At 39.4% G+C, this 13,776-nt stretch overlaps 1 protein-coding gene across 1 annotated transcript; it reads right to left on the bottom strand.

Moving 5' to 3' along the window:
* Positions 1-9,403: 9,403 nt before the first annotated feature.
* Positions 9,404-12,938, bottom strand: LOC148026129 (mRNA cap guanine-N(7) methyltransferase 1-like). Its single transcript, XM_087693399.1, has 3 exons — positions 12,919-12,938; positions 11,897-12,707; positions 9,404-10,911 (listed from the first exon to the last, which is right to left on the bottom strand). Exons 2-3 carry the CDS (start codon positions 12,700-12,702, stop codon positions 10,620-10,622), a joined length of 1,098 nt encoding a protein of 365 aa, XP_087549525.1. The 5' UTR covers positions 12,703-12,707; positions 12,919-12,938; the 3' UTR covers positions 9,404-10,619.
* Positions 12,939-13,776: the final 838 nt, after the last annotated feature.

Below are 13,776 nucleotides of genomic sequence, written 5' to 3'. Positions count from 1 at the left end.
GAAAATGTTAAACAAAGTTTGATCGATGAGACTTGGAATTTCATGATTTCTCTACTGCATAAAGTTTTAATTAATTTCTTTCATCTTGTATTTCCTTAATTTTCTTAGTAATATTTCTTTAGTCTATTGCATATGAGCAAATGTGGATTTGTATATTATGACCCTTATTTTTGTTTTCTGGATTTTCTTTTGTGAGTAATCAGGATGACTAAAAGGAAGTTTTCATGAGAGGGAATGGAGGAGGAGGATCTGGAGGTCACCTGTGATGAAAAGCTGTTTGATTTTCTTCATGCAATTAGAAATTTATCTAGATTTATTTACATCAGAGATATGCTCAATGTTCCCTTTGATTTGCAAGAGCTTTTGAAGGATCTTGAAGACAAATGGAAGGATTTTAAGGTGTTTTATGATAGACATGTGGACAGCCTAGAGATTGAGGGATTTGTCCATTATAGCGATGTAATGGAAGCTTCTAATGTTGCTAGAACAACTTTGCAAACAAGGTTTAGCCTTATTGATGAAGAATTCAAGAAGTGGAAAGGGAATTGCCCTTTTCTTCAGAATCAATAACAATGTCTTCTTGTAAAGAAGGATATTGGATTTCTTGTATATCTTCAATATATGGATAGTTATTCTCTTCTTGGCAATCCTTGCTGCATGGGGTTAAAATGATAATAATTTTATAGGTTATGAAGAGGAATTGCTAGCAAGTCTTGATGTTGAGGGAGGGAATTTTCAAGACAATTCTGTAGCCTTGCATTCTTGTATTAATCAGATCGTGGAATATGAAAAGGGGGGGGTACCTTCAGAGGAAGAGTACTTAAAAATTCAACAGAGACTTGGTATTGATAACATGGGGTATGAAGAGACTGAAGTCTCCATTAGTGGAGAAACCAAAAAGTTCAATAAATCTATATTATGATAGTCTTCTTGAAGAATATGAAAACCCTAAGGTATGAAAGATAATTCTAATTGTGATTTATATTAGAGTACGTTATATGTTATACACAAATATTTTTAGATATTTATCTACTGACATCTTATACTATTGTGGTTTATTGTGCAGATAGAAATTGAAGATACAGACAACTTTCTTGGAAGAGCCAAGGGCTGAAGGCCATTGAAGCTTGGCAAAAGTCAAGGCATTGGTCATTATATTGGAAGCTTAAATAATCAAACAGTTGCAATTTATCATAGTAGGTTGTCAAGCTCTCCAAGCTTACTAATAATGTCTTTGAAAGTTATCTCCAAGGTGATTGGATCCCAAGCTTTCAATAGAGGTACATACAAGATAATTTTGGTGGAGAAGGAAGAAGCTCTGGATACAGTGGATCTAGGGCAGGATACTTTGGATTTCTTGCCTCTTATTTGCTCTCCCATGTAGGAGATGCCAAGAATTTGAAGCTTCTTCCAGGCTATAGGAAGCAAGAGTTCCTGAAATGTAGAGGTCTCATCGAGTGGGATGAAACAAAAGATTCCCTTAGAGGACCTAGTGAATTTCTTGAAACTAAAGACTCTTCTACAATAGAGTCAGACTTAAAGATGTTAAGGGTTTCTTGAAACCCATCTTTTTCAATTTCTTTGTTTAGTTTGTAACCATTCAAAATATCTTTGCTTTGCACAAGAGTTTAAATATGCCTCTTTTCTTCTTTGGGTAATAGTGGATATAGTCCTTGCCAAAGATGATATATTACATGTGCGATTGTGTCTTTAAGCTTGAATTTGTGCCAATTTTTTTTTGAACCATTGAAAGACCTCTAATAAACTGTTTCCTTTGTATCTTCCACCTCCATGTCTTGTGTGTCTAAAGTATTTTGTTCTTGCTTGATAATGTGATTTTTCCATACCTTGGGTTGACCAAATAGATATAGATCCATATTTCTTGATAAAATATGGAGCATGGCTGTATAAAATATGCTGCATAGTTAACAAATAAAGAAATTCAATTAGAAAACCCTATATGAGTTAGACAATAGACATATATATGCAAACTTCTTAACATATAGTGAGTGAAATGTTGATTATCCCAACTTCTGTCATTGCCTTTTTAAAAAGAATTAATTGGTTTTTGAAGTCTTTGAGATCATCATCATTCCACTCCGTTTTATAAAATAAAAGAATACTTTGTCTAGTGTTTCCCAAACATTGGCTTTTCTATTCTGAGCTTGTCCATTATCAGCACGATCCTTAACTGCATTATGTAGGCACTTCCATTGATTCCATCTAATAGTTGAGCCACCATTCCTAGAGTTTTTCTTACCAAGTCTCCCATGAAAGCCTAGGAACCTTCTAGCCTTCATTCTACCAATAGATGGCTTTTTGGGAACACAATTGCCATCCTTAGACTTTTGAAGATCTGGTTCAATAACAACATTACCACCATGCAAACCAATTGTAGATAATACTTTTTCAATCTTTGTTATAGCATCTGTTCTAGGTGATAACGACTTTAGCTTCCATGAAATCCTATATAAAGATGAACAAGCTTTTCAATTATCCTACAAAGTGCATGAAGTGTATAGATATGGACATTCACTAAATGAATATCTAGGACTGGCGTAAAGTGTGGATCCTTGTTATGCTTAGAGAGAGCTCTATTCCAATTTCTTGAGTTCAACTCTCTGGCTGGGGACATGCAATATAGGCAAGGAGATCTAGAGTTGGCTCCCTTTGATACATTGTACATACATTTAAGTGTCTTTAAGTCACTAACTATGTGTCACTCAATCTTATAGTTCCCAAATCCTTCAACAAATAGCTCTTCTCCTACTTGTTGTCTCTTAATAACATCAGGTATTCTTGTTCGATGAAAAACTCAATACAATACATCAAAATCCTCTATATCTACTTCGAATGCTTCTAGCCACCAGATGTTGTGTTCCGATTGAACATTGAATGACATTGAGTGATTGTAATGATCTGATGAAAGTTCTCTATTCATCAAGCTAATAGAGACCATATCTAGTTTTGTACATTTTAGAATCTCACTTTCATCAAGTTTAACCACAAATCTAGCCACTCCTTGTGTCTCTTCTAGTGACAAGTCATAGAATCTAATCATTAAGCATTGTAGGGTGGGCAAGTCAAGGAAAATATTGTTAAATTCATTGAATACAACTTCTTCTTTTTTGCCCTTGAAGCTAGCCTTGATATGGAAAGGCTCACCCAAAATCTCCATTACCTTGTTATTCACTTTCTATCTAATAGTTCTAATCATAGATGGCCTTGAAAGTATGCAATTAAGTACTTGTCCTTGCTTCATATTTGATTGTAAAAGCTGAAAAAGTTGTATATAAGTATCTCGACTGATACCAATATTATCTAGTGTCTTCTGCACTAACTCAATATCCAAAGAGAGATCCTTTATAAATGACTCCAAGCATTATATCTTTGCCTTTTTAAATTTCTTCTTCTCCAAAATATCTTTTGAAACTACTGAAAGAAGAAGATGATAATAAAACTGAGATGCTTTGAAAGAATCTCTTTCACTTGCATTCGATTGAAGAAGAGACCTAAACAAAATCAACATCACAAATCAATACAGTTAATTATAAACAAAGTCATATTTCATATTTTTAAAGTGGCCAAAAATATACCTTGCTGCTTGGATTCTTTTACTACAACCACCTTCTTCTCATATGAGATTCTCAATATTTCTAAGAGCCTTTTGTCGATTTCAACGTCCTAAAATAGTTTGTTTTCGTTGATAAGATTTGATGCGTTTCTCCAACAAATGAATCCTCTATTCATAGCCTTCTAGCTTCTGCAGTAACTCGTCGTTATGTTTTGATAAAAGATGGCTCTCCAATTTGAGGACATCCTTTTCTACAACCAAGTTAAGTGTATAGCCTAGAAACCCATTATAAGCATCACCAATGAACCTCAACAATGAAGAGCTATTATAGAAAGGCGGAGTGCTATTTTTGCTAGGATCTTTGGGATATAGCCTGCAATCTAACCAAAGATTAAGATTTTTCTTTCCTTCAAACTTGAGTATATGTTTCGTAGACTTTGTAACGGTAATGGGTTTTGTTCTCTTCCTTATTGGTTCATACTCACTATCCAACTCAATATGAAGATGATAGAGAGGCCTTTTACTAGAGCTACAGAGATCTTTGGATGATTGATCCATAGCTAAGGATGTGATTAGAAGATTGGATTGAAAAAGTATGCAAATTAGAAACAAGAAGGAAAACGAAGAAGAAACTAGTAAGGATGGGAAAGAAAGAAGAGAGTGAGAATGGAGGGAAGTAATCAAAGGTCGAACAAAATTCAAATTGAATATTAGTTTTCACTTTAATGAGGGCGAGTAAGATCTTGATTATGACAATCTTTGTCACCTTTATGGCGGCCTAGATTTCTAGGTTGTGACCACGAGAATATCGCGACAATGACTTATTAACAAATTTTTATATATTTACTTACCAAAATATAAAAGTTTTTAAAAATAAAAAGATTATTTTATTTTCTAAAATATTTTATCTCTCTAAGATCACTTACAGGGCATTTTTGAGACCTCAAAACTCCCCTAATGGTTGTCCATGAAAATAGTGGTACTAAAAATCAAATGAATATGGTGAAGCCAAAGGATTGCATTAAGGAGGTCAATCTTGAACCAAGCTTTTGTATATGTAGTCTCATGCTACCACATGAGGCTCCAACACTCCCATGGAACATCTCCACCATCAAGCTTCCCCCACTGCCCCCTCCCCTCTCCCATCATGGTGGCCTCTTATAGAATCATCCAATCTTCAAGCCCCTTTATGATGTGAATATTGAAATCCAAAACTAAGTCAATTGAATTTCTCTTTACTTTTTTGAATTTCTACTAGGTGATTTCTTACCCTATTTTTCCTTATAATAAAAAGCTCTCTTGTTCATGGAAAAACTTGCTATTAAGTCATGTAATTTATACAACTATCTTTAGCAAACTCACCATTCTCTTTGCCTATGTGCGCACGCGCGCGCGCACGCACACACACACACACACACACGCACATGCGCACGCACGCACACGCACACGCACATGCACACGCACATGCATGCACGCATATTGGCGCGCGCACACACACAAAGAGAGATTTTTAGTAAACTTCTAAGAAGCTACCTTGGAATATGGCTTAAGTTGGAATGTTCATAAATTTTGTAGGATTAAAAATTGTTTCCCACTTTGTCATAGGTTTTGTTCAACTCCTTTTTTTGGCTCATTTTTCCACTAGAGCCTTCAAAAATTAATGAATGATTGCTCCACATGCATAAGTATCATTGTGTCCGACCAGATCTTGAAATGAAGAAAAATGTCTTCCAATAAGGTAGTGGTATTGAAAATGAAAGAAATATGGTAAAGCCAAAGGATTGCATCAAGGTGTCCTCAATCTATATTAGACGATCAAGTCTCACATTAGTATGAGAAACTCCAATACTCCCATGAAACAACACCATCCAGCCCACTCACCATGAAATGACCCTTAGTTGGTAACTTTAATTTTGTGATATTCAGATTGTTATTGATCATGTAGTTTTTGCAAGGTAAATGGAGCTCTAACTGGCACCGTGGCTTTTATAGTGGTCAATGCATTATAACATTTCACTTGGAGATATGCAATGGATTGCCCTACCCTCTCGAGTCACTTGGAAACTTCGCTAACATTGCTAGATTTTGGCTAACTTGGAGTAAACATATATTCTTTAATAGTTATGTGAGATATTAGCTTAGGGTGTTGTCATAATAGGCCCTTCATCTAAGGGGCGTTTAGGTTGTCCATGCAACACGGCATTTTACGACACAAAACCTACATAGGAGGAGAGGTTATCGCTGCTAAAATGGTAGCATTGACAACATTGACTATATTTTGGGCAATGCCTAATATATGGTTGTGTGTAAGATGGCCACAACATGTCCATCTATTCATTTAACTAAGGAAGCCATTATGTTAAAACATGCCCTCTCTTTTTATTTGAGTTTACAAAGGTCATAAGAACGAATATGATGTTCTTTCTCAAAATATAATACCAAATGTTATTTAAAAAAATTCTATTAATGAGCCATAATTATTTTCATCAGGATTTACAATTCCATAAACTATTGAGCTTTTAGATGGGTAGAAAACTAGGTGGCCACTTACACATGTATGATTTAAAGTATCTCCTTCAAATCATTTACTTATGCTCGATCTGTGATTAATGTCACCTTGATGTGTTGAAACTATATTATGTCAAGAAAAGGTTGAATGGGTTTACTAATGTGGATTTCCTCTTTGTGTGTTGGGCACATGCATGCACATGTTTGTACCATTTAAAAAATAGCCCATGAGAATATACATCAAGGGATAAAAACTACCATTATTGATGTGCTTTATGATTTTTCTTGCAAACATCTTGATGAGTTACTCTTGGGGAATAGGAGTGGCACCTAAGAAGAACATAGCACTAAAGGCCTTTTACCACAAGTCTTAAATGGTCCTAGCTAAATGCTATGCATGGTCTATTGTGAACCCATCCATGTTGCATGGTAACAAAGTTTCTAAAGCCATTAAAGATAGTGTGTGCATATTATACAATAGCACCATTTAGATCATTCAAGGGGTATTGTATAACATGTAGTGCTTTATTTTTTGAAGTGAATCTTGTGTCTTGCATTCTAGGACATACATCATTATGCATGAAGCATGCCATCTATTGTGTGTGAGGTGAAATGTTTCCTCTTTTTTTTTGTGAGCAAAGCGAAGGAACTTCCTTTGTTTGCAAAAATGCAAAGTGAGCGAGTCACAACATTGCGAGCTTCATAATGATGGCTAGCACTTGAAGCATGTTTAGCGGGCTTAATGTCCAACAGTGCCAAGCAAGCCAACTAGTACCTCTTGCTTTAGTCCACAATACCGTACTCGATGTGGGAGCCTTTTTGCATTGTAGTATAGTCAATGCAATGTACACGCATTGCTTGAAGATGGCCAACTTGTAAATTCAAACATCTTTGGACACAAGATATTGGGTATTGAATCAACTTTGCCGTGGGATTTTCAAAAGATGCGGGATCTAGAGCATGGCAGGAGCTATGGTGGATGGAAGATGAAGATTAAGCTCATGATGACATAGACAAAGACTTGACCTGTTACACAAGTGAATTAGGTTCCAAGATTGAGACTTGGACTCTTGTGTATAAGACTGACAATGACCAAGACACTAACTAAAATGGGAAAGCATTATGATATTGCATTTATCATATATGACAAAGTGGTAGTCAAGTACAATGCTTTATAGTTGTTGGATGGGTAGCAGTTTTCCTCTTTGTGCCTATGGGATAAAGTAGCTTGCATATCCTTAGCCTAAATTGCCTCATACAAATAGGCTACAGTAGGTGTGATTGCAAATATCTCAACACCCCTCCTCAATCACAACTAGAAGTACAAAGTGTGTAGAGGCTTTAGTGAAAGCAACACCTACAAAGTGTGGGCATACCATAGACATGGCAAAACACCAAAGGCTGTCACAGAAAAGGCTATGTATAGGTACCACAAACATGGTGGACATCCAGAGGCTGTAACAGGGGCCTCACAAAGTGTACAGAGGCTATAGTACAAGGCTACATGAGGAGTTTACAAGATTATGATAAAGACATTTGGGCTTTAGACATTATAAGGCTGAAAAAAGTCTAGTAAAAAATTGGGTCAAGGACCATCAGGCCCTTGCAGTTTTCATTATTTCTTTTTGCATAGATATTTAATTTATTGTAGGTATTCTTGTTGGTGTAGTCCAGCTTGCTCTTTTTGATCTTGTACTTGTTCTTCACTTTGCTTGCAGCTTTAATGTCCACCGCTTTGATTTTTTGTTCCTCTTCTTCTAGGTTCTCTTGGTCTTCTTCTTCATTGACTTTGCTTGCATTAGTTGCATTAGTCTTCATGTCCATGTCCCCCTCAAGCAAAGGTAACATCTTTGAGGCAGTAGAAATGACTTCAAACTCTTGCACTTTCTCCAAGGTAGGAGGCATTTCTTCAAATAGTGATCGCACTTGAATGCTCACAACTCCATCATTCCATGCAAGTAAGACAAGCACATTTTCTATGTGCTTGAAATGAGCAACAAGAGTAATGTTACTCTTCATTGGAAGTAGCCATATAAAAATTTTCTTATTTGACATTCCCATGATAGGATATCAGCTCCAAATGACTAGCAAATAGTTGATCTTGAATGTGCTAAAGAGCACAAGTGCCAAGAAGCACTAACTTAGTATCAAGAGATACTAGCTTGATGAGCTTGGTGTTGATGCTGATCCTTCTTGCTTGATGATTTGATGTAACCCTTCAATTTGAGTCCCTTGCTTGCTAATGTGATGGACAAATCTTGCTGGTAAATCAATTGAATATTTGTTAGATACTTAGTTCAAAGAGAGAGAGGTAAAATCTCCAATGGAGTGGAAAGAGTAGGAAGAGTGAGATTGATGATGCTTGAGGTCTTCAAATCCACTAGGGTCTCCACGAATTTCCCCTCCTTGATGACTTAATGAGAAAGTATTTGCTCAGAGAAAAGTGGTATGGATATGATTTGAGTGGCAGGAGAGAGAAAATGAAGAAAATTTAAGCTTGAGTTCCATTGGCTATGGAGTCTGCAGTTAGGGTTTCTAGGCAGGCCTGGTTTTTTGCTTTGTGTGAGCTCGATAGTTGATCATTTTCAAAACTTTTTTTATGGAAAGAAAGCTTGTGACATGGGCTTCAAAAGCCCTATGACCTTGGACAAGATTGCGGCATATACGGACTGTGCAGGGCATACGAACGAAGACATGCGCAGATTCGTTAGCAAGTTTGAATTTCCACAATGCTGCCTTTTGATGCGCGTAATGTTTGGATTTGTCATGATGGACTAAAGTGCCCTAATTTGTAGAACAACTTCCCAAAAGAAATTGACTTAAGAATGTGGCTTGTAGAAAGAGATCAAGAAGCTCCAAGTACAGCAGTTTATGTCTGGCTATGGCAGACAAGGTCACGATGAAGATGAAAATGAAGTCCTGAGCTGGATGTGAGCTGGGCAGAGATGATCAAAGGTGAGAAGAGACTGGAGAGGCAGTGCCATGCTCAGCTGAGCTTTGATACCATGGTGGATGGAAGATGAAGATTAAGCTCATGATGACATAGATAAAGACTTGACCTATTAAACAAGTGAATAAAAAGATTGAGACTTGGACTCATAAACACAATCTTGTATATAAGACTGACAATAACCAAGACACTAACTGAAATGGGAAGGCCTAGGCATTATGATATTGCATTCATCATATATAACAAAGTGGTAGTCAAGTACAATGCCTTATAGTTATTGGATGGGTAGCAATTTCCCTCTCTGTGCCTACGGGATAAAGTGACTTGCATATCCTTAGCCTAAACTGCCTCATACAAAGAGGCTAGGTGTGATTGCAAATATCTCAATAGGGACGTAATCTATTTAGTTGATTCACTTTTGTACTTAAATTGAATAATATTTCTCCTTCCTCGGTGATATTTGAGAGATTCAATGTTTAGCTTAACGTTTGTAGTGGAGGAAGATCTAATTTGTGCATACAATTTGTTGCACTTACAATTCATTAAATATAGTGGACTCTTATATGGTCACTTGGTCTAATAGTCAAGCGTCTTGAATTTCAATCGCAAGAACATATCTCGAGGAGTAATACATTTAAAGGTACCCAAGTTTGGCACATCATGTATGATTAATTCTTGTGCGTGGCAGGATAGATGAAACCGTCTAATGTAGTAGTCTAATGCGAGAAGCACACTAGTAGTGTTACGTGAATGAGCGGATTTACAAGGTGAGTATGCCACAGTTCCATGACGATTGAACGAGAATACCTTGAAGGAAGTGATTTATAACATAGGCAACTGCGAGCAAGTACTTGTATGCGTCCCAATGAGAAGCTTTTTGCAGGCGGAGGAAATCTGAGGCAAGAGAGAAACAATGTGTGATCGAATGAAGCAAATCCGGCACTGTGTTATCAATTATAATTAGCAATAGCCAATACGAGTGAATCAGCGCCGGCTTTGCTAATGAACGTGTCAGTTAGTCGACGTCTTTCTAGTGTATTATTCCCATAATCTGCTTTGATTTAATCGATCTCCTTCCGCAAACAAGCATTCATCAATCGAGTGCTGGTTTTAGTGCTCTCGCTCTCATAAGCTCATTCTAATGGAGGGTTACGAGCATTGATCGCTGACAATTATGATTGCACGAGAGTGCTTTATAATATACACAAAAGGCGGGATCGATGGATGCCTTAGATGGCGTCCAATAGACTTGTTGGCCCCAAAGGTGCTTTCAAAGAATCAGTGGAGGCAAAATGGGACATCTTACAAGGACATTGGATCAGCTCCCAAGCCATACTTATAAAACTTGGAAGCTAGGGAAGAATAAAGTGCATGCTTGCTTGTAAATTTACTTTTCTTTAAAGGAGGCGCTTACAATCACTTTTGTGAAAGTGGTTGTGCCTATCGCCTTGGTGTGTACTCCATATTATGAGAGAGAGAGAGAGAGAGAGAGAGAGTGTGTGTGTGTGTGTGTTTCTAAAGGATGTCCTATCAGGAAAGAAGATAGATTCGGGGATAAGATTCTTTTGCACCATTCTAGAACCAACCTCAAACCATCATCTTCTTTTGAAAGGCAAAAGCTAAATAAAGGGAAACACATTCCCACTCTTCATTTGACATGGAACCTTGGGTACCAAGCATTTGCATCAACTTGGTTATGTCTTTCTCTTTCTTATATTGGCTCACAAAATCTTGAAAGTTCTTTTTGAATGCCAACTCTAGTCCATAACTGCTTGCCAGGGTTTTTAGTGCATCAAATGGTACAAGCCATTCAGGACAATGATCCACTGCATCTGTGAGATGAAAGTCATATTGTATTCCAAATGGCTCCTTTGCACACCTACATCCAAGATAAATATTAATTTGGTTTTTCTAAACCTACAAAACAACTTCACCTCATCATAGAAATAACAAAATGCAATACATACCTTGAAGTTTTGAGATGACATTTTGTGTATTCACTATACAATAGAATTGTAAAGCTAAGAAAGATCCAACTTTGTCATCCCAACAATGTAGCACAAGAGAGGCTTAAATAGCTATATATGTGTGCTCATTTCTATACAAGAACATTTCAAAGAAAGCTATAGAAATTGCAAATGTTTTCCCTTTTTTGATATTTGAATCCCATTTCTTAAACATGGATGTGATGGCCCTAGACAAGAGAGCTACTAAGCTCGTTATTGTGGGGCTCGACAAGGATTACGAGTATAGGGAGGAATTTGCGATCCATCAGTATCAATGTAATAGGCTAGGTATGGGGTGGCTCCCTTGTAGGAGGTAGGTATCGAGATGTGGCTTCCTTGAAGGAGCTCATGATGTTGATCCATTACTTGCAAGGGGAAATCACAAGGGCACTTGAGCATGCACAAAGTATTAGAAGCGAATACATATTTAATTACGCTTTGGGGATGAGTGGGCAAGGTGTGAGAATTCACACACCCATGTAACTCAACCCACACCCAAACCACTACGCCATGATCCCATTGGGGGCAAGCACATGAATATTCCTCTTATGTGATTAACTTTCTTTCCTTGAAGTAAAGCCAAGCAAGTCAAGTTAGGTTTTTAAAGAAGAAAACACCATCCATTTGTAATGCCTTATGCCGTGGCAGGATACACCATGAGGGGCAATGCTAACAAATCTGCGAAAACGCACACACTCATACTAGCCAACATGTATATGGCGAGCGGTCGAGCTGTCCTCAGGAAGACTAGCAGCTGGTGTAATAGTTCGTGCTCTCTCTCTCTCTCTCTCTCTCTCTCTCTCTCTCTCTCTCTCTCTCATATTCTGATACATTCATGCATAAGAGCGTGGGTTATACCTGACGGTTTTGGCATAGTCGGCCTTGTCGAAGGTGATGCGGTAGATGCTGTTGCCGAAGGCCAGGGTGCCCGGCGCGCGGCGCAGCCTGGCCAGCACCGCGTCGGCGTCGATGATGGTCCCCACGAAGAAGCCGCCTGGGCGCAGGAGCGACGCCACGTTGGCCACGGCGGCGCGGGCCCGCGCCTCGCTCGACCACGAGTAGTGCAACGCAAACATGCAGCTGCACACGTCGAACTGATGTAGCTGCGGCGCGCGCCGTTGACCATTCCAGCTGGCGGCGATCCGAGCTGGCAGCCCCGGGTCGAAGCCGTCGGCGCACAGGAAGCGCACCTCGCCTGCTGGCGTGGCCGCCGGCACCAGCTGCCTCGTCAGCTCCTGGTGCCGCCGCCGGGCCTCCTTCAGGGAGCTCTCCACCACGTCCACCCCGACGTAGAGCCTGGCGCCGACAAGCAGCCACGTGGCCAGATCCGCGCCCTTGCCGCAGGCGAGGTCGAGGGCGGCGGAGCCGCTTCCGGGCGGCGCGTAGAGCTGGATGAGGAGGCCCTTGATCCAGCTGTGGAGGGTCTTGAGGTGGAGGATGGGGCTGGCCTCGCGGTCCTGCCGAGTGCGGCTGCAGCGCGCGTGGTAATGCTGGGCGATTGCACAGTGCTTGGGATATAAGTCATCGCCGGACAGGCCGCCCGCTGCGTCACTGGGGTTACTTGTGTGAGCAGCTGCCTTTGGCGCCCTCAGTACCACACCAGCCCCAGCCGCAGGCGAGCTCGCCCTGCTGCCGCTTTCTGCTCGGCTCGGCTCCACGAGCATTGTCCCTGTTATTCAATACCACCCAAGACGTCACAGCACAGAACACAGCAATAGATAAAGCACAGATCATATCAAGACATTACACTACAGGCGATGATACTAAACCAGCATAGAGCATGTCAACACATAACACTACAGGCAATGATAACCCAGCACAGAACATATCAACACACAAACAATAGGAAAAGCATAGAGCATATCAACACATAACACTACAAGCAATGATATCCCGGATATGATCCTCGAGGAATATGCGAGCCCTAATTATAACCTAAGTAGCAGCCCGATAATGCAAATAACGCAACCAACATGAGCTTAAGCAGGAAAACCTTTCTCTGCGTTGTTGATGATATGATAAGCAAAGTCGTCGTTTGCCTTTGAGTAGAAGCTGAGTACTAAACGACGTGCCGCAAAGTGCCCCTTTATAGAGCAGCTTTAGTTTGTATCCGGGAGCCATACGAGAGAGGGATGGCCGGGCAATCAGTAGCACCCATGCTGATTCATCACATCAGAACATAAGACAGGAACAGCAAGCCGTAGTTGTACCGATAATGATAGTGATAAGATATAACAACAGCAATAATGACATGGGGGCTTTGTGGAGACTCAATGCATATATTTCCCATGTGCACCATTGTCTACTTTTGATGAGGACATGCCTGAACCAACAAAAGCAAATCTGTTACCACTAACAAAGTGTTCCTATGTGCACAGGATCTCCAACCAACACACAATTGGTGGGCAGTTTTTCAAACTACGTGCAAAAAGAAAAAGTCACCCGGTACATATTTGCTAAATGTCAAAGACTTGAGAGCCTAGCATCCATGGAACGAGAAGTCTTACATTGCAATAAATTGTAGCTGTCAAGTATGTCAATTTGAAGGGCTTCAATATGTGCTTTGAAAATATGATTGTTGAAAGGCCATCGTTAACAAGCTAAGAATGACATGGAAAACAAGATATCAAAGTTCATTTTCAAAGTCTCAAGGTCCCTGGGAAGATAACGTGCCTTGGCAAGAGTAAACCAAACCTTTCTATCAAATAAGCTAGAAGATTTGCACCCCTGTGTGACCT

The sequence above is a fragment of the Lygodium microphyllum genome, chromosome 14 (assembly GCF_053477565.2).
Source record: "Lygodium microphyllum isolate KBCC chromosome 14, Lygodium_microphyllum_v1.1.10, whole genome shotgun sequence".
NCBI lineage: Eukaryota > Viridiplantae > Streptophyta > Polypodiopsida > Schizaeales > Lygodiaceae > Lygodium > Lygodium microphyllum.
The sequence above is the reverse complement of the archived record's forward strand: the minus strand, read 5'-3'. Positions and strand labels throughout refer to the sequence as shown.

Coding starts and splice junctions, on each gene's coding strand:
- LOC148026129 (XM_087693399.1), bottom strand. CDS start 12,702: ATGCTCGTGGAGCCGAGCCGAGCAGAAAGCGGCAGCAGGGCGAGCTCG. Junction 10,912..11,896: donor GACTATGCCAAAACCGTCAG/GTATAACCCACG, acceptor TCTTGGATGTAG/GTGTGCAAAGGAGCCATTTG.